Raw genomic sequence first — 24,663 nt, forward strand, 5'->3', positions numbered from 1 at the left:
TAGACGCCCGCCATGTTGTCTAACGTTAAACCAGCACCTCACGAAAAACTGAAACTTAGCTAACTAATTGAAAATAACGTTATATTTCATTAATCACAACACACCAATGACCCAGTACTTTATTAATATCACAAACAAACACATCATATTGATCAACTCTGGTTATTTAACTGTCATTAGACTTCTTATGTACCTATGGTAACCTAACTGTTAACGCTAACGTTACTCTAACATTGGCTAACGTTAATTTTAACTGATTTAGTTCAAACTGACAGGTGGCTAGTGTTAATTCTGGCTCCCAGACTTTAAAACCAATTTCCAACCCCCTTAAATAAATCACATCATAAATCATTTTCCTATGCTTACCATGTTTCTTGAGGCAGTGAAGTATGAATATTATAAAGTGTTATAGTTAATTCTACTTGCGTCTCTGCAGTTATGTCTCTCTCCAAGTCCTCTTCAGCTTTTTATACTGACATGGTGGGCGGGAGAAAATATCTGCTGAACGTGATTGGTTAAATGTCAAATGAACTCTCTTCCTATTGGTTACAGAAAACCATTTTCAACAGGATTACATTTTAAGTTATTGCAATGAGTCGTTTTTAGCTAATATAAAGCATGTTTTTTACTTACCACATATTAAACTCTGACATCATAAATGTATATTTAAGAAAAACCTAATTTTTAAAAAAACCCCTGTATGGTCTTGCCATCACGTGATTACAATAAAAACATAAATGTCACTCCTTCCCGATTATCACTGCACTAATTGTATTGGTTTTCTGAAATGGACACAGAAACACATTTGTCATGCTAGAGCTTCTGTTTTATTGTTCACATTTACAGAACTGAATGTGTGAGTACAGCATTTATACAGAGAGCCCACTTAATCCATACAGCAAACAGACATAACACATCCCCTCACACTATGTACAGATTTAAGCCATGATAAAGCCTGGGCCACTAGCACACTTGGCATAACACTCAGTCATTCAAAAGTTCAGAAGAAGTTGATGGACACTAAAAGTTCAATAATGTGGCAGATAACACAATATCTTCATGTATTAGTGTTACTGGAATAGTGTATGCCTGAAAGGGGGCAGCTGGAAGAAGAGAAGGGGTCAAATTCAGGATTGTCTGAAGCAAATTTGAAGTTTGAATGTGAAGATTTCTATTTCAGACACAATAACAGTTTCTTCTATATCAAGAAGAGACATACTATATCAATATGTCATGCCATAACTCATATATTGTTTTTGTTTTAATTCTGGACTGTGCTTTTGTTTGGCTTGCTGCTCAAATGAATATGATGTTTGAAAATAAAAACAGAAGTATGATCACTAGTTCTGTGGTAAAACAGTGTCAACAGCACCATGCTGGTCCTGAGATTAAATGTTTCAAGTGGGGTTTGACCAGAGACTGACTTAGAAATTAGTAGAAAAAATGTGTTCAGTTTATCTAGTAGGGTAAAAGTTTGTAAAATGATCTAAATGATGACTTGACTGTTGTTGAGATGCAATTTCTGGATTTGTTTAAATACAGTTTGAATTTCATGTAGAGATACTATTTTAAGCTTCTTACCATGTTTAATCAAAAGAAAAGCCAAAAATCTTATCATGGTCCAGAAGTCAGAAGAAACTATGAACTGTAGAAATTATATTAGATTCAACTTAATACAAAGTTATGGACTAAGTAAATGTGAAGAATACAGTAAATGACAGGATCAATATTTAAAAAAAAAAAAAAAAAGTAAAACTGGCCCCAGAAATCCCTATACCAATCAATGACGAATATCTGTCTTTGCAGAACTCATTCTTCTGTCTCTGCATTCCGAACATATTAATTATATCTCAATTTGTGATCAAACTGTCAAATTATGCCCCAAATAGTGGTCCACAAACTAGTTAAAGTTACAGATAATTTAGGTTTGTACCCTTTGTACAGACGCAGCATTTCAATGTATTTGGCAACCTTTTGTTGTAAAGCTAAACACTTTTTGTTACCCATTTCCCTGATAATATCTTCTGGATGTTGCAGCATCCAACCCACTTTTTTCAAGATATATCAGATTACCAAAAGATAAACTCCACATTGGACTGCTTCAAACAGTGTTTTCATACAAGTTGATACGTCTTGAAATCTAATATTACAGAAAAAATAAAATATTGCCAGAAGCCTCACTTATAATATTTTAGTGTTCCTGCCACACATCCACGAGTACTGAATCCAGATTGTGAACATGACACTGAATAAACAAACATCCTCCATGTTCATGTAATGCAATTCATCACAGTTGATCAACTGTCAATATTCATCTTAGCTTTAATACACTGGATTTGTTTTGACTGGCTTATGCAGTTAATACTGAGGATTTACAACATTTTCTATTTTCTTCTATAAAATCGATATTTTTCTCCATGGGAATATTTTAAAAGGACTGTTAATCATTACTGACAGCAGCAATTTGATTATCTCACTACTCTTCACTTCAGGGTTTTAGGGAGTTAGTGAATTACAGTTGTTCCTTCTGTATTTATCTTTGGTGGTTAGACGACAGTAAAATCAAACACCAAGCACATTTTTTGGCATTAGTGATTCTTTGTGCAAGGGGATCGAATTGATATTAAAAGATACTCTCTGTCGAATAAATTTAATAACATTTCATTGAGAAAAATCAGCAACACCTCACCTTAAAGATGATTTTCCAGTGCCATATAAACCAGTGCCACCATAAACCCCATCAAGGCGATGGCTAAAGAAGTGTGAATACTGCAAGAAATACTGAATCTAAAATTAGTCTTTTGTTCTTCAAGGTAAACTTTGATACAGGGCTGACACTGAATCGGGATAAAATCAGGTTGGAATAATAACAGACCAATACTTTAGAAGGTGAGGTGTGGTTAGGTTGGAGTGGCTTAAGAGATTTTCGCATTTGGAGTGCTTGTGTTTCATTGTGTGTATCTTAGTGTGTGCAGATGTAAATAAGTGCATCAGAGTTCAGTGCCCACTGCTTGAGAGAAAAGGGTTTTGTGAGAAGCTCAAGGCTTGGGGAGGACAGAGCACCAGGCTCCTTTGTTCTTTGCTCTTGGTTTTCTCGCTAGTCCAGCTGTTAAGCCAGAGGTTAGTGGAGTAAGACTCTACGCCAGGGAGCGCTGACGAGGCTTGATCCTAGGATAGAGCTGCAAAGAAAACAAACAGAAGAGCACAAATGCTTTACATTACCAACAATCTTTTCATACCTGAACTGTACTAATATAATTTTTAATAAAATTCTGACAAATGTAAACGTGAATAGCAACAACAACCAGGCACCCAACCAACCAAACACCCTATTGATAAGGTCAAAAAGTCAAGTATTTTTAACAGGTTATACTGACATTTAGGACTATAACTAGATAATATTTTCATCCATTAATCTGCTGATTTTTTTCTTGGGTGACAAAGGTGAAACAGACTTAAAACATTTATCCAGAGTGCACTTAATTTCCTCTGCCACAAGTAAATATCTGGGATTTCTACATCAAATCAGACCACGAGTAAAGAAAGGCCCGGCACTAAAACTTTGTGCAGATCTATCCATAACAACAAGTTAAAGTCATACTGGCGTGTGTGGAAAGAAACTGGACAAATGTGACACTAGGTGTGTTCTGTTCTTACCCCCAGCAGGTTGCGGGGCACATAGCCCTCGTTGTCTTCAAGTCGCGCCCACCACCACTCTGTTTCACTGTCGTCCTGTCGCCGCAGAATGGTGATGGCATCCCCTTCGCTAAACGACAGCTCATCTGGGTTCTGGGCTTCGTAATCCCACAGAGCGTACACGGTCCCTTTGTTCATGACACCCAACTTCTCCTGAACACCTGCACAAGACAGTCCAGCCCAGACAGTTAATATTCCTATTGTAATGGACAAATCTTTAATTTTTTCATGGATAACTCTAAAAGCCAAATGCCACGCAAGACCTTTTCCACATTACACCCAGTTTCTTTACAGTACCAAGGTTAACTTGACATGTTTTTGTACAATCCTAAATTAAATGTGGAATAACAAAGTAGAGACAAAAAAACAAAATTTTGCTGTTGAAATGAACTAATCCTTTGAGCATTACATTTTTCACCCTGGAATGATTAGTGGGTTGTTTCTCACCATATAGAAACTGGGAACACTGGATATAACCCTCTTCCATTTCTTCACACTTATCTGCAGCAGTCTCCACATCACTGATGGTGCTGGCAAAGATGGCTGCTCCTGACTCAACCAACAACTTGCAGAGATGAACACTGTTACAGGAGGCGGCACAGTGAAGCGGAGTCCTGTTCAGGCAAACACAACCAGGAAAACAGACTGTATATAAATCTAAAAGGATAAAACAGCTGTTCATCTAAAATCAAACCATCATTAAGTTCTTGTGTCGGAGAGCTTGGACTCACCATCCATCACTGTCCGCAGCATTGACGTTCACACCAAAATCCAGCAGGAACTTGACTATGTGATGATGTCCTGCACACACTGCATTGTGCAGGGGTGTGATGCCCTCATCATTGGGAGTGCTAGGATTCTCCACCTGAAAAAAATAAGGATGAAAGTATGAGTCCTAATCCTACATGCAAATACACAAACATTATGTAAACAGTCATGATGTACCTCATAGATGATTCTCTGGACAAGGTCAAACTCCCCCTCCAATGAGGCATCTAGCAGAAGGGCCAGAGGATTGAACTTCACTCTGAAGCTATGACCAGTGCGCTCAGAGTTTGGCTTCTTCAGGTTTGTGCGCTTCTCCTGTAACAATGAAGACAGGAAACATAACTTACAACTTTACTGAAATATTTTAGTCTTTACATGTAATACATTTGTATTAATGTATCTCTCACCAGTGTCTGTGTGACCACTGTTCCACTCTCTTCTAGAGTGGTGACCTCTGGCACAGGGCTGGGCAGCAATCCTTCAGAGCTTCCAACATTGTTGTTGTTGTCATCCTCTTGTCCTTCTGCTTCACCAAGATCCTCCAGCCCTTCTGGTGGCTCAGGCAGTGGCTCATTGTCATTAGCATCAGTAGATGAAGGTGGAGCCTCAGAGCCTGGCTCCTCTGCCTCAGGTGGTGGTGGTAGCTGTGTCTCAGAGGGGAGGTTCCCATTGTCTGTATCAGCCACAGAGTCGCCACCCACATACCCAGGAGGAGTAGCTGGCTGATAAAACGGTGTTCCGTTACCTGCACCGTTGCCACTTCCTGACCCACTGACTCCATTGCCCTCTATGCCTCCTGCTAAAGTGTTGAATCTCTGATAGAGCAGTTTCTGGATGTTGGGTCCACTGGGGCCCTCTGGTTCAGTTATGGAGCTGCGTTTCTTGAGTGGTCTCGGAGCATTAGCCAGCTTTTTACGGAGCACCTCGAGATCGGCGTCACTTTGGTAGCGCAGTGGGGAGTGTACCATGGGTGTTAGCTTAGTAGGGCTGAGTGGTCGTGGGATGTTCTCCACGCTGGGAGGAGGCGCAGATGGCTCCAGGTGATCATCAAATTCTCCGTCAAAAGTATCTTCACTGCTGGGCTGGCCGTGAAGCAATGGGAAGGCTCCTCCTACCTGGGAATAAGGTAGGGGCGAGGGGGGTGTCGAGCTGGGGGGAAGAACAGGCTTCCCGTATACTAGAGATAAGCAGAGAGTGAAATTATATTTGATGGCACCGACATTAAAGCTGCAGCCAAAATAATTGTCATAATAGTTATAAACCCATTTCTTATTTTGTCATCAATAGATTTCAAAATGACTGACTAATCTAATAGTTTAAAAAAATGCCTCTTTTCTAACCAGGTCCACATACCTGCCAGAGGGTACACTGTAAAATAAAGAAAAGTCTAAATATATAGACAAAGCATACAATAACTGACACTGTCTAATGTAACTTTTAAAGAGCCTCCTGTGCTAAATATGCATTTTATTCAAATTTTTAAACAGGAATTTTACAGTAAGGCTTCATACACTGGACTATCTCTTCAAACACAGCTCTTACATGCTTTGACAGCAGGCTTGAGTGGCTGGCTCTTTGGCGCTGCCTGCTGGAGGTACATGTGATAGATGGAGCTGGAGTTCATGGTAGGTGGGCCTTTTCGGGGCGACTGAGGGCGTGATCCCCTGTCTGGGATGAAGGGGCGTACTGCCACAGCTGGTGGGGGTTCCAGGCGTTCACTCAGCCCAGGAGGGAAGAGAGGACCACTAGGCTGGAAAGTGGGGCTTGGTGGCACAGAGATACGCTGCTGGATCTGCTGCGAGGATGAGCCTGTGGTAGGGGGGACGCGGGGCCAAGCGGGAGCTGGCGGGTTCGGGAGTGGGCGAGGAGGAGGAGGTGCATCTTTGCGACGTTCTAAAGAGCTGGCTGAATTTGCAGAGGTGAGGTGGGAGCCATAGGGAGGCGGCTGAGGTTTGGATATGGCAGGGGACACCACCATTTTGGAGTCTAGCACCTGTAAAGAAGAATAATTTTGTACAGAGAAATTCAAAATTTTTGCCATAACACTCTTTTTAATCTCAACATTTAATGTGACACTACCTCAAGAGGTTATCAGCTACAAAAACAATGGATATCATTTTATATATGAAAGGGGATAATAAGAAAGAGGACAGACCTTGTCAGCACTTGGAGTGACGGGGGAGCCTGAGGGAGGGCTCTTGCCCTGGGTATCAGTCCCTGAGTCTCTTCTCTCAGGGGGCTTCAGAGTGGTGTTGGTCTTGCCTACAGTTGACCAACCCGTATCAATAGCTGGGGTTCAAACAGGACAGAGTAAGTATAATGCAAAAAAAAAAAAAAAGACAAGAAAACATCCAGAAGCTGGTTTGAGAAGCAAAAGCCTCCTTTACAAATCAGGGTAGTGACAAAAAAATGTTCACCAGAGTTAGATCTAAATGGTTACACATTGATCTTTTTAATATTTTGAAAATGTCTACTGGGCCACATTAAGTAGAATATTAGTATTATTATTCGTGAAACATTTGTATGTGTACCATTACACCACACACAGATCTGGACCATTTTGACCTAGGGCTGGTATTAAATGGAGGGTTCAGGATTTTGAGAAGTAAGTCCTATTCAACTAGACAGACATTTAAACACAGTCCTTGTTGCCTTTTGTTAATGTGAATTCCACATCTTTCACCTTCATAAGCAAAGATTTATTTTAAAAAAGCATGAGAAGAATCAAAACAGTTCTCTAAAAAAAATGCAATTTCCTGCAAAAAGCTTTATTGTTTAAGTTACCACTGTTGCCAAGGTTATTGAATGTAAAACTGATTTTCAGAGAAATGGCTCTATGCAACATTTAAACCTAAAACACTGATAATAAACACACACTGACCTAGGGAAAATAAATTTCTCATATTCTGTTCTTGCAATAAACAGTGAAGGCAATTAACAACTTCTGGTCACACACACATATGTATAAATATATATATAAAGGTGTGTGTGTGTGTGTGTTTCAAGAGAAGATAGTGATCAATAGGACAAAAATCCTGAGCTTACATAGCAATGACGACAATGAATGCTTTTGTATTAGTGTTTTGTTTTTATTCAGTCATGTAACATTTTAATTTAGTTCTATTAGGTAAGCAATAATTAAACTGTGATATAAAGAATTCTGGGATGTGATAGACTCTAAATTCACTACTATGTGTGCAAGTTAAATTTAGCAAGGATAGGGTGAAAAGAAACAGGATGGAAAAAAGAAGACAACAAAACAACAGCAATAGGTATGGCAAAGTTTGGCAGGATTTTGTTAGTGTATTAGGATAATGAATAAAGCTGCAGTGTGGTGACTGGTTCATTACAGCCCCCATAATTTAAAAAGCATTAAGATTTCAGAATTATAATATTTATTTCTATGGTAGCTTTAAAAGGTTGTGGTATATATATATATCAGTTTGGCTAATTGAGACATCTTTAAAAAGCTGCACCCAATTATTTCTTGAAACATCAAGAAAAACAAAACAAAAAAAAAAAATCAGACTGTTGAAAGACTGAGTCTAGATGTGTTGCTAAGAGAATCCAGTGACATTTTGACATGTACAAGTTAAATTCCTTGTGCATGTCAGACAACTAAAAGTGATTCTCACGGCTTGGTTATTGTGAGGGTGTGACATGTAGGTGAAGGTTAAGAAGGCTGAGAACGTTACGAAATTAAAACAAAGCCCAAACAACTTCGGCTGCTTTGCTCAACTCACTGAACCTTCTCAGGAGTGTACAAAGACACACGGGAGCAGCTGCGCTTTTTCAGTGACTTTTTTATGCAAGAAATGATGTCAACTATGACTAAGAGTGTGAAACCTCTGAAGATGACAGCAAAATGTGAAGATTGCACTGTGCTACGCTGACGTCATTAGCCAATCCACAGAGGAAACACTCCAAATGAAATGTAAAACTGGCTCAATGCTGCACTGGCAGAAGAGCTTAATGATGCCAAAGAAAGATGATTCTATCATTCAGCGATTACTCAAGTTAAACAGGCACAGATGCTCATCTCCTCCACAGCTGTGCATCTTCGCATCAAATTGTCTGATGGAGAAAATCATCATTGTCCCATTACTTTCAAAGATGATGCATTTTCGTAAAATAGGTTACAGTGTAAGGGGCTCATGGCCTGATTGGGAAGAATACCATCTTAGTATTATTAAACACCCAGCTAATTCAAGAACTGAGCAATTAGGTTTTTTACGTACAGTTAGGATCATATGTCTGATGATGATTTGGCTGTAATATAGAGAAAAACTGCAGTGCATGCTGAGGATCCTGTGCTACAATCAACAGAGAAGGTTCAGAAAGTGCCATCCCTCTGCTTATGCAGCACTGTGCACTCACGGGACGTGCTGTCAGAGCCTGTGGAGGCTCCAGGGCCCGGGTGTGAATCTGGAAGGGGCGGGGGTACCGGGTCCACAACGATGTCTAAATCAGACACCTTCCAAGGGCCTGGAGGCTTTCGCACACCGTCTGCCCCGGGAAGAGTTTCCCCCAATCCCACACCCACAATGAAACAGAGACATTATATAGACAAAAGAGCAGAAACACATGAGAGAGGAGAAGGAAAAAGGGAGGGAATCACAGTTTACACAACACAGGAAAAGAGTGAGGTTAGACAGGAAGGAAGAAGAAATTCTAGGAATCATGTCCAGGCAGAGAATTCAGAAAAGAAGTCAAGTAGGAAGGAAACAGTAACAGCTGGGATCCACAAGGGAACTTCAGTTACAGTGTTCATGCATGAAGGGCTGAATGTCTAGTGGTGTAAGATTTCTTCCTCTGGGACTACACACATTCAAGCTACTCTATAAATAAATCCAGTAATTATTTTCTCACCTCATTTTTCTACTTTTCTAACTATCTATTTTTTTCCCCCAAGACAAATTCCTTCAAAGTTTCAATTAAAACTTGTGCTCTAAGTTTAAGTTTATGAATCTCAACTGACCTGACTTGGTGCGGCCATGGTTGGCTTGATTATTGACGCCCAGGGTCTGAGGCTTCAGTGGATCAGGTGGTATGGTGTAGCCTCCTTCCTGTCGGCCTGGCACAGGGACTTGTATATATGGCCCGACAGCAGCAACACGTCCCAGAGTCCCAGGAGCAGGCTGGGGAGAGGGAGGTCCATTGGCTCTGTTCAACTGGAAGAGTTGATAATCATAAAAATGTTTTAAAAGTTAATAGTGTTGGGAGTGAACAAGATTAAGATGTACAGAGATATACTACTACGGGTTTAATGAATCTATCTTGAATGACTGGAGTGTCTGAACTGATTTCTTAAGAAGTGAAGGACTTTTAGAAGGAGATGTGATAAGTGTTCCTAGTCTTACAGGAAGGTTCTCTTTTTGACGTGCCTCAGCTTTTTTCTTGTACAAGCGTTCCCGCAGCTCGCTGATGCGCTTGTCCATGAGGGTAACTTCCATGTTGCGCTTGTTCAGAAGCTCCTTCTGCTGCTGCAGCTTGCTGTTTTGCTCCTGGTTCAACTTGTTCCGAATCTGAGGATGACAAATGAGGACCACATGCACATTTGCAGATTTACTACAGCAATAAAATACTACCATCACAGTTGTCAGGGGTAAACAGTCTAAATAATTAAAGCCTTCCCTTAGATACTGCACTATTCCACAGTACCTGGAGCTCCTGGTAGAGCTTACGGAGCTCTAAGGCTGCAGCCCCGGTTACTTGCCCGCCCAGAGCTGTCTGTATGTTGCTGAGCTTTCCTCTGCGTAGCTCCTCCAGCTGCAGGCTGAGCTGCTCCACTCTCAGCACAGCTGCCTGCAACTCTGCCTGCTTCTCTTGGAACAGGCTACTAACTTGCTCAATCTCTGCAGCTGAGTGAAAAAAAAAAAACAAAAAAATGTAAATTAAAACTGAAAAAAAGAAGGAATCACATCTACTCATTCATAGCCCAACAGTTTAGCAAATGCTTGTAATTCAAATTCATATTTAACTCTTTCTGAGCACGTTACCAACTGTGTCAACATATTTATGTGGTGGGGAAAAATTGTTCCTCTCCATTCCAACTTCCTAAGATGATTTTAATATGAAAGAAGTACCATAAAGAGAGATGAAATTCAGCACATATTGTATGTATACATACACAGGTTGCCATTGATGACCTTGCTGTAGTCCACCTGGCCCCTCATTGCCCGAATCTTCTTGAGCTTTGCCTCCTGACTTTCCACGCGTTCCTTCAGCCTCTGCAGCTTCTCGCTCTCCGAAACCGTTTGCTGCTGACGCCGCTCCTGTTGCTTCAGGTAACGCAAGCGTTGCTCCTTCATTCAACAAGACAGAGATTTAATAGGTTAAGAGGTAAATACAAAACACAAAATGGTGTTAAACGGCATCCACCATTACAGATAGTCTAAATGTTCACTGCTCTGAAAAAAGCAGTTTGGAAACATGTTAGAAATGCTGCTGACCATTATTTTAATCAGTTCAATGTTCAAATTTTTGTAAATAAAAAATAAGAACACAGGAAAATAAAACAAGCAAGGCACCACCTCAAGTCTTATAAGATATTTCTATGGCAGACATACACTAAAACTAGGTTAAATCTTACTACTGTATGTAAACGAAATGCTGTGCTGTGTCAAGACTGACTGTAGAAGAGTCAAATGACTTCATCTCTATACCCACAGAGAAGTGCTCCAGTTAATGTTCTAAAATAGGAAATGACAGGGAAAGATTTCCAAATAGCTGCAGGGCTTCAAATGGGTCTACTTTTCAGACACTACAACAAAGGCAATAAATAGTGTTTCTATCTGCGGGTCTACAGTGAGCTTAGTCTTGCATGACAGATCAGCACACCACAGTCATGGTGGTCAGACTGTGGTAGTGTAGCAAGAAAACCCCAGACAATGATAAAGTAGACCAGTTGTCTGGAGGTTGTCCACCAAAGTCTCATTCATTCCACTACAAGTCAAAATCCACTTTTTACAAGCACAACAGAGATGTAGGTGGTTAAACATGTAGTATACTCAGTGTCTGATATGCTGAACAACTGACATGGTTGAGTAAACACTGCAGTGTTAACTGAAGAATAGATACTGACAGAATATAAAATCCATTCATTCTTATTTCTTACGTAACTTTTTGCCCCTGTGCTAAGTCATGATGGGACTCTGGATTAGAGCAGTGTAGCAGTAGTAAGAAAAAAAAAAAAAAAAAATCAAGTCTATGTCCTGGATTTATTTGGCCAGCCTGTCTATGGAATCAGACTGCATGACACCAATATCAGACCGGCTTTCAACTTTACAGTCCCATATATACACAGATGCATATATGTGTTTAGAATTTTTGATTCTATGAGTGCCTTATCTGACACAGTAACAATATCAAAAGGTAAAAATTTCCACTTGGTAGGATGGTGTTTCAGCTTGTGATGGGTTCTATGTGTAGGAACTGTCTGATGTGTACCAATACTAAACTAGAACTGTACAGTCACCTCAGAACATCAAATCACCCCAGCATGGGGTTTTATTTTTAAGGGTCTTATTAAGAAGCATATTTTGCATGAAAGATGTTTTATCATATTAAGGGTAATGATTCATAGTAAAATAAAACAGTATAGCTAGGAAATTACCTTTGCAACAAGCATCTGCTGCTGAGCTTCAATTTGCTGCTGCTGCCGCGTGGCCATCTCCTGCAGCTCCGACAGCGTGAGCTCAACACGCTGATTCCCCACCTACACAGACAAGCGTGCAGAAAAACAGGTCAAGTCATGGTAACAAATTCAAATCTCTAAAATCGGAGCGATGACCACATCTGACATCCTTGTTTCAGAAACCAGTGATGTAGCTCGGGGGGGCGATGATGCACACAGATTTCTAAACATTTCAGTAAATCCAGGTTTAGAGTTGTTGGTACTGGGAGAGTCCTCTTTTTAAAACACTGCTGAAAGTTTTTTGTTACACGTGAATTTTGTGCAATAAGTCCAATAAAGCAAACTTTACCTTTCCCTGGAACTTAAGCTTGTTTATTTCAGACAAGTGTATGACTATGCTACCAGAGTCTGTGAGTATTCCAACACTTTTTCAACAATAAATGACCCTAATCCCACCCAAAGTCACATAGTCCTAAGGTAAAAAAGTTGCGTAAGAATAACACAAAAACAAAGTAAGAAGTTATGCAAAAAGCCATTTGCAGAAATGATTTTAAAAGATGTCTGATTTTGGCAGCCAGAGGGTCAAACAGCAGGAGACTAAACAGCAGTGAGAGCTCCGCTTTCTTTCCTCCACAACAAGGATTCAAATACCATTATGATGGGACATTAACTGTGACAAGGCTCAGTTAGTAAGCAGGGGTTTCCAGGCTCTGAGGGCAATGTGTCATGGCTTAAGCTTCATATCTCAGCGGAGAAGGCAATACTGAGGTGCAATCATCAAAGACCACTACATTACTCAAGTTCACAAGACAAATTTCTTCTATGAGCAACTTCAAGTTCAATTTCCATCTGAATTCCTTTGGATAGCTTTTTTTAATACTTCAAAATGTTTAAAATGGATACAACAATCTAAGTGCAAAAACATTTTAGAAGCAAACCAGCTTCTTGTAATTAAAAAGTTATTTTCCTAATTAACTTTTGGGATAATAAATCCAAGAAAACAGTTTAACCACTAAAGTCTGGATACTAGTTACTATTCATCTGTTAACATAGTTAAAAACATTACCTTATTTATACCTCATGTAAAGACAAGCTGATAGACCTAGTGAAGACACTACATATAAAAATATGATTTAGATAAGATTCAGAAATCAGCCCCTGTGTGCTGTTTAAGAGCCCACAGAATAAAGTAAGACTGGCTATCACATTCAAACTTCAGTCGACACTGTGGCAGGCTACTCTTCAATAAAACAACATACAGCGTGTGCAGTGAATGCAGTGGTGCTGAAATGCTGAAGTGCTCACCGACTTTTGCCTTCAGGACGTGTGTTCAAAGACGGAGGAGAGGGGAGCTGATGCAGGAAATGTCAATGTGTTGTTACCCAGTAACAGACTGAGAAATGTAGAAGACTGATGCAGATAAAACATTCTTTAAACGTGAAGACCAGTAATGTGAATAGAAATGACGACAGCATGAAAACCAGAAATGTATTAGTTTCAGTGCGTGTTATGTAAACCATACCAGAAGATGATGAACAGAATACACAATGAGATGCCAATAAGCTGCCATCGATTATGGAAGCTAAACTACAATATACAAAAAAGAAATAAATAAAGCAACAGTGTTCCCTCAGGGCAGCGCCCCTCTAAGAGGATGATCATCTATGCTGGGTGGGGAGAAAGGCCCTGGGGTTTGGGCAGCAGCCCATAAAAAAGCCAAAGCAATGATCCTCTTAGGACCCGTTATATCATCCAGCAGACTGACCAATGTAATCCTTTAAATCAGATATTAGGAAAAGCTTCGACACCAAATGAGCGTCGGCACTTGGAAGGTTAAGAAAAGCCAGACATGCAGCTTGTAATGTGTTCCTCTTTGAGTGAACAAATTGTAACAATAACAATGCTTTATTTGTCATGTTGCTGCAGGTATTTACGGGTTAGTAGCATGGTACTGGTAGTGCTTAAACAGATGCCACTGCTTGAAGACTCCCATCAACAGCTGATTCCGAGATCCATGAGAACATATTATCTCGTGATGGTTCTGCAGTACGAACCATGTCAAAAGAAAGGGATTTTCAGGATAATAAAAGGAATGGCTTCTGGCTGCTCTTATACTACACTACCATAATCTTTTTTTGAAAATAAAAACCACAACCCCTCCAACTTCTGCTGTGCTGGATTCTACCCTCCACCCTTAAGGTTGAATTAGTTACGATTCCTTGACTGCAACACTTCACTATTGTGAAATCTGGGACAGATGGTCATAGAGAGAAAGGATGCCATGCCAGAGGCGGCTCTTATCAGTCATACATATCTCCGTAGCACAAATGTATCCTAAAGCCATAGAGCGGAACATGTATAACAGTGGGTTCACCAGACATAAACATAGTGTCTGGAAATGTAACAGCTCTATTACACCAGGGTCTGTGAGGTTATGTGCAAACACTGCATTCATATCAGAATGTCCATGTATTAACAGATATTAATGCTTTTACCATATACCACAGACAGCTAATGCTACCTACACACCCCTGCTTTCTAAAATATGTTACAGCATCTAGCACAACTAGAACTAGATGCTAGTTAGTTTAAGGGAGAATTCATGCAGGGCTGTTTTACTGGAGTGAGTTAGGTTTAGTTTTGTGTAACTAATCTGCCAACTAAATTTGCATATATACTAATATTTCATTAAAGAAGGCACCAAATTACAGTAGGTTGCTAAGTATAAATTTCTATTCCAACATCATTTAGATCATGGTAATGAAGTCTCACCCCATTCTCATTGTGCTTCTCTCCTGTGTTTCCACTTCTGCGACTCGTCTGATCCTGAGACTGCTGACTCCCTGCAAAAAGTAAAAACAACCACCACAATAAACACAGGGCCATACAGACAAGTGTGCGCAGAGAAGTGCAGATTCAGAGACAGCAGCAATTGTCCGGAATACTTTGAAAATTCACTGATGTGACAGATGGATTTAAGAACTAAGACAAGCACTGCTGATGAAATCGAGTTGCTGAGCAGTTGTTAAGAGTTTGATTTTAAGTTTAGATGCATTTTACACCTGGCAAAGGCAAAAGATAGATGTTAAAGCTGTGTGTGAGAGATACCCTTTGACATCATGCATGTAACCACTGATTAAACTTAGTTGTTTCATCCTACAGAGCCTTTTATACATTTAATACCAAAGGATTGGAGAATTTTACAGAACAGCGTATTGTTACAAAGAAAAACACCCCCACCTGCTTCAATTTCAAAGCAATTCTAAAAAGTGACTGAGGTGCACAGTGAGAGCACTCTAAGGCAACAAAAGCAAGAAAGCACATAAACCTAAACTCAAAAGATTAGAGATACAAGGGCAAGAAAGGGAGAAACACAGACTGACACCAGTGTCAAAAGCTGAGAAACCAGCCAGTGCAGATGTCAGGGGTTCCCCTCGCAATCCACAACGCCACCCTCCAGACGCCTTCAGGTGAGCCTACACATCTAGCAGAAACACCTCCAGTTGGAGGAGGCTGGGACAGTACGCACCTTGATCGCTGCTCTCAGTTGGTGAATCTTCATGCCGGAGGAAGAACTTGACCTCTTGTTTCCGAGGTCCCCATTTCTGCAGATGTTCATACATCATGTGCTCGAAGGGGATCGCGCGCTCTGCAGACGCAGAAAAGTTATGAAAAGGAGAACAGACCCATTTGTCAATAAGTCAAATGGAAATACTCTGTTCCAGTTGGATGGATAAAAAAAACAAATATATCATAGCGACGTAGATTTAAAAACGTTTCCTGCTCCCATTTGTATCAAAGACTTCTGCTCACATGTGAATGAGTTGTCACTTCTATAATATCAAAATTGAGGGCCATGCTCCTGCCATGAATTTTCCAGGATGATGCTGGTGATCCATTTAACCTGTTGCTTGTGTAAACAATGTAAACATGGCATGGTAGTGAACTTTGAATAAACATATCTGAGTGAGTTTATGCTATTACATAGCTGTGTATTGGCATTATGACTTTTTGGAAGAGGTTTTCCATATTAAATCAGGCAATGACATCTATAGGAAAACTGGCTTTACTGAGGCTGATGGATAACTATGAAGTAAAGAAATATTTTGCATTTAAAGAGGACAGCTCTCTGTGGACAAAAAGAGACAGGAAAAAAAACAAAGAGGTTTTAGGGGCAGACAGCTGCATTGTCAGGCACCCGTCGAACACGACTGCATAATGTGGGTTAATAAAGCCCTTGGCTGGGATGTTGTTTTCAACAGGGGAGTGGCCCCTCAGCAAAAAACGCTGATAACACTGGGTGTGTCAGCAGGATGATGGAGATGGGAGAAAATCGTTCAGGCAGAGTGGAATCTGTTGTGACAGTGCTGTGGACTGTACCAGCATGTAACCTTTTGGCAACTTACAACTTTGTACTTTGTGAATTATCCTAGTTTGATTATAGCTGGGGGAATAAGAACATGTTACTCGGTTAATGCTTTCTTCATTCTGAGGGTGTGAAACCTCTGCATTATTCATGGCTTCTCTGTGATTTTGCTCCACACAGGTAGTCATCCAAAACCCTGTCTGGCACTTGAACTTTTCTTTAATAGAGTGCTTGTATTTACAGTAATGAGAAAAGCTAAAGTCCACTGCTTCATAAAATTAAATTCTTGTTCATGTGATTGAAGAGTCAAGCTCAGTGATGACGTGGTTTCAGGTGACTTCACCTTCACGCTTTACTTGTGACCCCTACTGTTCTTTCTCTTCAACATGACAGCGCACTGAATGTGGCTTCTCACAACTAAAAGAAGCGCTCTCTGTTCTGACATTTTATGGGATTTTTATGTGCGCTGAAAAACAGGCTTTAACACTTTGCAGAAAGAGACTACAGTTTCAACAAGTTCTTACCGTTGCCTCTCCAGACCTCGGCCAGATGGCAGCCGCTCTCGCCGGGCTCTTTGCAGAACTCAACAACATCACGGCATGTCGTCTCAGGGGTAATGGGCACCTCAGTCACAGCCTGTTCCCCATCACTGAGGTACACCGTCAATATCATCTGTAAGAGAAGTAAAGAGATGATGCTTAAAACAAATGAAGCAACATTTGAACATGAAGGATTTAAACTGTTAGAACACCAAATCATTAGAAACAGAACACAGTGGCAGATCAAAATTTGTTCTGTATTTAAAAAAAAAAAAAAGAGAGACACATATCCAGAAAAGGAAAAATGCAATTATCTCACAATGTGGTTTAAGGACTAAGTTTGATGCACTCTTATGTTGTACAAGTCTCAGTGAGCTGACGCTGCATTCTGCTGCCCACCAGCCCTGTCTGTGAGCTTGTGCTGCTGGGGCACTCATGCCTGTGCCTGCCACATTTCTGTTTACTATGATTAGAGCCTGCCATAGCGTTGAATATACACAGCGAGGCACAGAGACGATACAAGCCAATACATGCTTCAGTCTGCACTCATATAGCTGTAAAAAGCTGTAAAGGAGTAAACACCCTCCTAATTAAAAGCTGTTAATGACTAAAAGTAAAAGCATGGAGACAATATATAGAGGATAGCTACATGGGTCAGAGGGCTGCAGGCAGCCTGGGTGAAATTCTTTCCCCAAAGCCTCAAGAATCTTTTATGTTTATACTCTCTCTGACAGAGATAAGACAAACCACTCCAACAAAAGGCTTCTGTTGAGACCTTCAGACAAGTTTAAAAAGCTGGTTTTGTCAGGATGGACGGTAATTATTGGTTGCTGCTTTTCTTGAACATAGCACTGTCCACTCCCTGTGAAAAGTAAACTAAAACAAGTCGCTAATGGCTTTATGAACATCTATACTAATTTAAAGCCAATTAAGCAAAGTGATTAGGCAATGTGGCTGGAACATGTATTTGACTTTTGGACTAAAATCCATACAATATGACACTCCCTGCTTAGCTGGGGACTTCACAATGAAGGTGCAGGCTGAAACAACTGGATAATTTAACAGTGAAGCTGTGGAAATATCTATTCATTATTTATATTTTTTTAACCAATATTGAGAATACTAGTTAGGGGTCCACACGTTATTAACACAGTGTTAAAACTAGTGCCATGGCTTCTCAAACGTTGGAAAAACATTTTTGTTCCATTAGTGTAAGTGTTTTCAGGCAGATTTTTATTTTCTTCGCACAAATCATACTAGGTGGCTGAGGTGTGCCTTCCTGTTTCATGTGACAGGCCTCACTTTTTTTGTGTGACTATAGAAAAATAGGACTGTGAAGAGTTCATGGAATAAAGAGAAGAGAACCAAAATGGAGAAAATATGAGCAGCAAAGACTTTTTGAGAGATGTGGTAAAAATACGGTGAAAAGTCAGAGATTACAGTGGGCTTTGTGCAAGCTGGATGTGGGTTCAGTTAGCTGTCAGTAAACACAGTAGACATGGAAAATCTGGATTCTCAATATTTCATTTTGTTTTCTAGCTGTTCAATTTCCAGTTTCTGTAAGTGCGTCACAGGCTGATCAGACAATGACATGGAGGACAAGAAACAATTCAAGTCTAGTCCAAAAAAAAAAAAAAAAAAAAAAAAAACAAGTAATCAAGACTTAAATGAAGCATTACTTACACTATCAAGAGGCTCTGCTGACTAAAACAACCCTTTGTTAATATCTGGCTCACAATATCAAACTATTGTCCACAATGTCAAAACAAATGAATCAAAACTGCAAACTGCAAAGAAGAAAAAGGGCACAAATCTAACCACTAACATACAGTGTTGTACAGAATGACTGTGTTTTCATTCAGTTTTCAGACTTTGTTTACTTTGCTTAATGAAAAACAAATATTAAATTATAAGCCGCAATATTTTTTACAATTTGTTGGCACTTTCAAGCAAACCAGTGAAGTGTGTAACTGTATCTGTGGTCTCAGGGCACGTCTGCAACCCTGCAATAATTGTCAGTGTATGCCACTGTCAAATATCATCTAGCTTTAGTCATTGAGCTACCTACAGATCATTACTCCAGGAGTTTCTCCGAGACAAAGTGACTCATTTTTGTAATGATGCAGCTGTGTGAGTCGATGACATTTTCCCCAGCAGTCTAACTCAAACAATATGATCACTTGCGCTTGAGAGATTCTGTGATATCACTCAGCCGATTATGAGTCTCAAAGCTTATATTTTTCAGACACTCGCCCTGATGAAATAATACTGGAGCTGAGGCACAAGCAACTGTCAGATTTTTAGGCAACACTGGCTTTTCTTTACAAATCCACACACAGGCATACATCCATACCATCCATGTATACGCTCATGCTGCTTTTGTCTATGCCCAGATAGGATGTCACTTTTGGGACGTGATCTGCATGAGCATTAACAGCAAAAAAAAAAAAGAGGAAAGAAGTTATTCTAAGTAGACTGGATACTAGTTACATTCATTTTTTTTTAACGGATGAATAATTACTTTTCTAATCCCCAGGGGACATTGGAGTGCTACCAGCTGCATAATAAGATAAAATATTGGACAGACGTTAAAAAAAACAAAACAAAACAAACAAAAAAAAAAAACAGTGAACATGAGGCCAGCAACAACATCAAGTAGACTAAAGTAAGACCAATGCCATTAGGTTCATACGTTCTGGTGGATATTATAAATTACATAGAATTACTGTGATGAGATGCTTTATGTTATTCTTAATGAATATGTTTTTCAATAATGCTCAATGTAAGAAAATAAATATGTAAGAAAATATAATGCATCACACTAATGAAATTAAAAATAATAATAAACAGCACTACAATCGATTTGCTTTCTCTTACTGTTACAATGGATATCTAGGTACTATATGTCCTTTAGAGCAGGTCAACGAAGAAAACGCCAATCAATCAGCACAATCCTTTATCTGAATATGGTCACAGAGGGCCAGTGCAAAAGACTGTCAAAAATACCTTCACCTCAGTGGAAGCTACATTCAACATGTAACAGCATAGACCCAGATCACTGACTAAGGGAGAAATACGAACCGCCCTCACTAAGTTGCGTCTGCCCATGTTCTTGGATCTCTTGACTGCCCTCCGTTTCCTCCTGATCTCCTTCTTCGGTGGACGGTGGTGCTCCTTTGCCCAAATGGGGTTCTCCTTGGAGAGGCTAACAAGGCCACGTAACACTATAGTCACAAACCTCTTCATCCTAGCACTGCCACTCTTGCAGGCACGAGACTTAATTGCTATGCCATCCTGTGCAGACCTCTGAAGCTGACAGCGGTGCATGCATTAGATAAGTGCTGCAGAGGAGACTTGGGAGGAAAAAATACTTGCTGTATGTATAAGTCAGCCAGGGAGGGAGCAAGAGAGAGCTAGAGAAAAATAAACTGCAAGAGAGAGAGTGTGAGGGAGTGGGAGGGAGGGTAGTCACAGAGTGGTGGGTGGGTGACGGCAAGTCCTTTTACTGAGAATGTGTCCCCAGGTTGTGCCTGTGGCTGCAACACCGACGGCTCTGTGTTAATGACAGGAGTTTGGCCACAGCTGTGATTGGTGGACTCATGCAGAATTAAGAATGGAATAACCTGTGTACTGTACGCTCGCTGCAACAGAAACAGTATTTCTCTTGCCTGATGCATAATGCTTCAGTGGGCATCATCTGGCGATAGGGACATTTATCATCAGCTTCTGAGAAGGACACTGTTCCTTGGCTTGCCTGATCACTAGCAGGATAATTCAAACAGCCATTTCCTCAATCCAATCCCATCACAAACTGTGCAAACTATTCTCAAATGCCATATAATGAAATCAACCACGGATATATAGAATTACTAAAAGTATCTGTTCACATTGTGATAATCTGTTAAATAATTCTATCCAAAATCAAGCCAACTATGACCAATACCGACTTTGCTTAATCATCTGATCAGACACAGACAAATGACTTCATCAAAGCTAAATCCAAGTCTTCCATTCACAGGGACATGAGCAGGTTGCCTTTGACATTCTTGAGAGAGTGAGAGAGTGTTATGTAATCTACAAATTTCATGCAGCCCAAATATGCCAAACACTGCCCATCTGGCTAAAAATGGCACTGAACCATATGGAGGAAACATGAGGTCATGACATGACAAATGATGGTGAAATAAACTGCCAAAACAGCCATGGTTTCTAAAATGTGATTGCTTTTCTGTACGTCCACAAAACAAGTAGCACAGAAAATGTACTATTTTAGGTAAGCACTGCTAGCTAAGCTAACACTGATGTACTGTTTATAACTATAGTGATCTGCTATTACAGACTAACTCTAGTGGAGATTATATTGTGTGTTTCTATTATTTCTAATTGTCTTTTGCTTTGTTTTAGTCTTGAAAAGACAACACACAAATCTGGATAGCGTAATGGAAAATTATTGGGTCCCTATAAGATTTAATAGGCTGTTTCAAAAATCATGTGTCCCTCTGATGTGCAGTCAAGGAGTTTAATTAATAATAAATGTATCTTTGACCAATAAAAAGAGATCTAGGAAGGTTGAACAGGTGGGAGTTGTTAAATAAATCAATAACTGACTCTTCATCTGTTCTTTGAGTTGAAGGAAAAGGCTTAGCATTAATAACTGTATATACATAGTTTTTTGACATTTAACTTGAGTACATATGACATAACTGATTGTTGGAATAATGCCATTTCAAGCCTTCAAAAATAAGCAAGTGATAAATAAAAGATGTAATGTTTACTTTTCCTGTAAGTCATGCTCTGCCCAGCTCCACTGCATGAGATTAATGCCACTTGACAATCTACTCAGCTCAAAAGTTCCCCTTAACAACAGAGCATTAGTCGACGCAGCCACACAGACCTAGATCTGCCAAGGTCTCATTGGCTGCTAGAATCACGCGGGAACAGAAGAGCGGTGCTGCCTCTCTGCTCGACTGACTCTTTGACTCTGATAGCCCGCTGGTGCCACAGGGTACAAATGTCCACCAAGGCTACCGTTGCAGTCAATCCTATGAAGGTGACGGTAGCAGCAAAGATGGAGTTACTCCGTACTCCTGAAAACTTACAGGCCACTTTGAAGTTCAGCTTGTGAGGCTATTAAATTGATGATAAACAAAAAGTTACTGTGATGCAACCAACGTACAATAGTTGGAAAGGTATGTAGCCAGGGGTGAACCACCTCTATTTACGATGACACCTTATTGAACCTACTGTAAACCTATCCTATATCTGAGTTTATACTGCCTCCCTCAAGGCCAAACAGGTTGCAATCACAATACACTGCTGCATTCTCAGGACTAAACATCACAAAAGAGGCCTGAACAAAACACTAGTCCATTCAGGTATTCTAGTATTTGCAACACAGAGAGTCTGGAACAATGACACCAGGGAAAACAACAGAATGAAAGTGGTTCTTAATTTCACATGCAACAAAGCATGCTATACATACTGCTTTAAATACAGCTATATTAATGTTTCAGCGTTATTCACCACTAACACAGTGGAGACGGTGTATGGTGAATCTGTCCTGTTCTGATGTGTATTATTCCTATACTACTAGTTCATTACTGCACATATTTGCTACCATAGACTACATGTTCAACCTTGTAAGGAAAACATATTATTCCTTGTGATTAAAGCATACAGACTGCAGGTACACCACATTTCCTGTTCATCAAGTTGTGACAAGCTCTGTTTCTCCTTTGTGTTTTAGTCACTGTTACCGTTAATGTGAAAAACTTTAGTCCTGCAGCTATGAACTCCTGGCACAGTGATACTGTAGAACAAATAAGGTTGTAACAGATTTTAAAAAAGGATTTTATTTCTAGGACTTGATTTCACATATATTACCTAAAGGGTAATAGGAAAGACAATAGATAGATACCAATCTTACTTGGATTTGTAACTTGTATGTGACCACATTTTTCATGCTGACAAAAGACAATCAGATGTGAATAAAGAAGCCTAGAAGGTGTGAATAATTCAAAGAATACAGCCATGTGAAATCTGCATATGTGACACTTTCCACCAGATTTGATTGTGTACAGAAACTGGCATTTCAGTTAAAAGGTCTGAAGACACTGATCTTACAATAATAAATAATAGGACAGTTGTTTTTTCTACGCAAGGACAAACCGTGGCTGTGTGCACTTACCGGCATCATATTGACAGCTCTGGCAGGTCAACACCAGGGGTGCATCGGCAAGTTGACTTCAAGCTCGGCCACTTCTCTCCAAAGGCAACACCGTAGTCAGCCAGGACCCACCGTGCTAGCAATGGGCTCTGGTTAGTCCAACGTGACAACCAAATGGGCCTCGGTCCTCTCTGTAAACCAACACAGTGCACTTCTTTTGCGTGCTATAAAACGGGACATTTTCAGATATCTGACACAGGTTTGCAAAAGTAACACCTGACGTTTCCAGCCGCAAAGACCAATTTAAATGGCCCAGGCGGGGCTCTGTGCAGCTGCTGCTACAAACAAGCCGAAGGCTAGCCAACCTTAGCTCGTAAAGCAACGCAAAGGCGTGTCAAAACAAATGGCATGCAATAGCCTGACACTACTAAGTCATGCTCATAATTACACTCACCAATGTCAAAGACGATTCATGGTGTCAGCGAGTGAATCTTAGCTACGTTACTGTTAAAGGCACGGAGCTAAAACCAGATGTCAACCAGTTAGCTAGCGTTATCTCCAGTGAGGCGTTAGCTGTGTTAGCTGGTTTAAGAGACGGCTAAATCACGGTATGCAAGGCGATCTCTCCGCTCTCGTAGGTCTTTTAGCTTACACCAGCTGCGCATCAGTACAAGCTATCGATTGAAGGCGCCTCAAACAAACGAAAACGAAAACAATTATCCACCCACATCAACTAACTCGTTTTTTTACGAGCGCTATGAATCATCGTTAGCAGGCTAGCGATGCTAACTGGCGAAAATACAAGTAGCTGGAATCCAGTTGTTGACTGCGAGAGGGGCGGGGCTACACTGTTACAGCGAGAGGGGCGGGGCTACATCGTGACAGAGAGGGGCGGGATTACGCAGGACGAGCGAGAGGGGCGGGGCTAAGTCGACAGCGAGACATAAAAATAATAACTATGAATTTACATCCGATTACTTTTCACCAGTTTGGTTTGTTTCAATCCTGTCAGAAGAAGTGTATTTATACTATAAGATACTTGATTACATTAAAAATACATTAAACATTTTTATTCCAAGACACTAACACCTCTAAAATATTTACAATTGGTACAATTGGTAATTATTAATAATAACTATGATGTTTTGCTCTTGGTTTATTGTTGTTCCTATTTAAATGTAAAATAGCTGCTTTAACAGAATTTTATATATAAAGTATTGAACCCATTTCTCATATTCTCTTTGTCATTTCTTAGATTCATTTGGGGCAGGCCCTTAAGTTGGGAACCACTAGACTGAACTAATTAGCTAATTATAAAACATCAATGCTGTGCCTCCTAATGCATACCCGTGTATGAAGGCGGAGGAGGTCTATGACAATTAAAATCATCATATATCTGGCACAGAGGTGTTAAATGAACAAGGAGCTGGTTTATACATGACAATAAACTAGTAAGCATATGAACATCTGAAGTCATTTCTGCATGTAAACA

The 24,663-nt window shown here is 40.1% G+C and overlaps 1 protein-coding gene across 3 annotated transcripts; it reads right to left on the minus strand.

Annotated features, from left to right (window-relative positions):
* Positions 1 to 1,271: 1,271 nt before the first annotated feature.
* Positions 1,272 to 24,006, minus strand: ppp1r13bb (protein phosphatase 1, regulatory subunit 13Bb). Of its 3 annotated transcripts, none has more exons than XM_026318257.1 (19): positions 23,626 to 24,006; positions 23,193 to 23,362; positions 16,991 to 17,138; positions 15,630 to 15,749; positions 14,873 to 14,943; positions 12,080 to 12,181; positions 10,595 to 10,769; positions 10,126 to 10,325; positions 9,849 to 9,989; positions 9,443 to 9,635; positions 8,842 to 8,970; positions 6,620 to 6,753; positions 6,007 to 6,457; positions 4,872 to 5,641; positions 4,642 to 4,779; positions 4,428 to 4,561; positions 4,144 to 4,310; positions 3,658 to 3,857; positions 1,272 to 3,179 (listed from the first exon to the last, which is right to left on the minus strand). In XM_026318257.1, exons 2-19 carry the CDS (start codon positions 23,199 to 23,201, stop codon positions 3,138 to 3,140), a joined length of 3,324 nt encoding a protein of 1,107 aa, XP_026174042.1. In that variant the 5' UTR covers positions 23,202 to 23,362; positions 23,626 to 24,006; the 3' UTR covers positions 1,272 to 3,137. The 3 variants fall into 3 exon arrangements, with proteins under 3 accessions (XP_026174042.1, XP_026174041.1, XP_026174043.1); XM_026318256.1 differs by having other exon boundaries at positions 9,825 to 9,989; XM_026318258.1 differs by lacking the exon at positions 8,842 to 8,970 and having other exon boundaries at positions 9,825 to 9,989.
* Between the last annotated feature and the right edge of the window lie 657 nt (positions 24,007 to 24,663).

This window comes from Mastacembelus armatus, chromosome 24 (assembly GCF_900324485.2).
Source record: "Mastacembelus armatus chromosome 24, fMasArm1.2, whole genome shotgun sequence".
Taxonomy (NCBI): Eukaryota; Metazoa; Chordata; class Actinopteri; order Synbranchiformes; family Mastacembelidae; genus Mastacembelus; species Mastacembelus armatus.

Coding starts and splice junctions, on each gene's coding strand:
- ppp1r13bb (XM_026318256.1), bottom strand. Junction 4,311..4,427: donor GCTGCGGACAGTGATGGATG/GTGAGTCCAAGC, acceptor TTGCCTGAACAG/GACTCCGCTTCACTGTGCCG. Junction 3,180..3,657: donor TGCCCCGCAACCTGCTGGGG/GTAAGAACAGAA, acceptor TTTTCTTTGCAG/CTCTATCCTAGGATCAAGCC.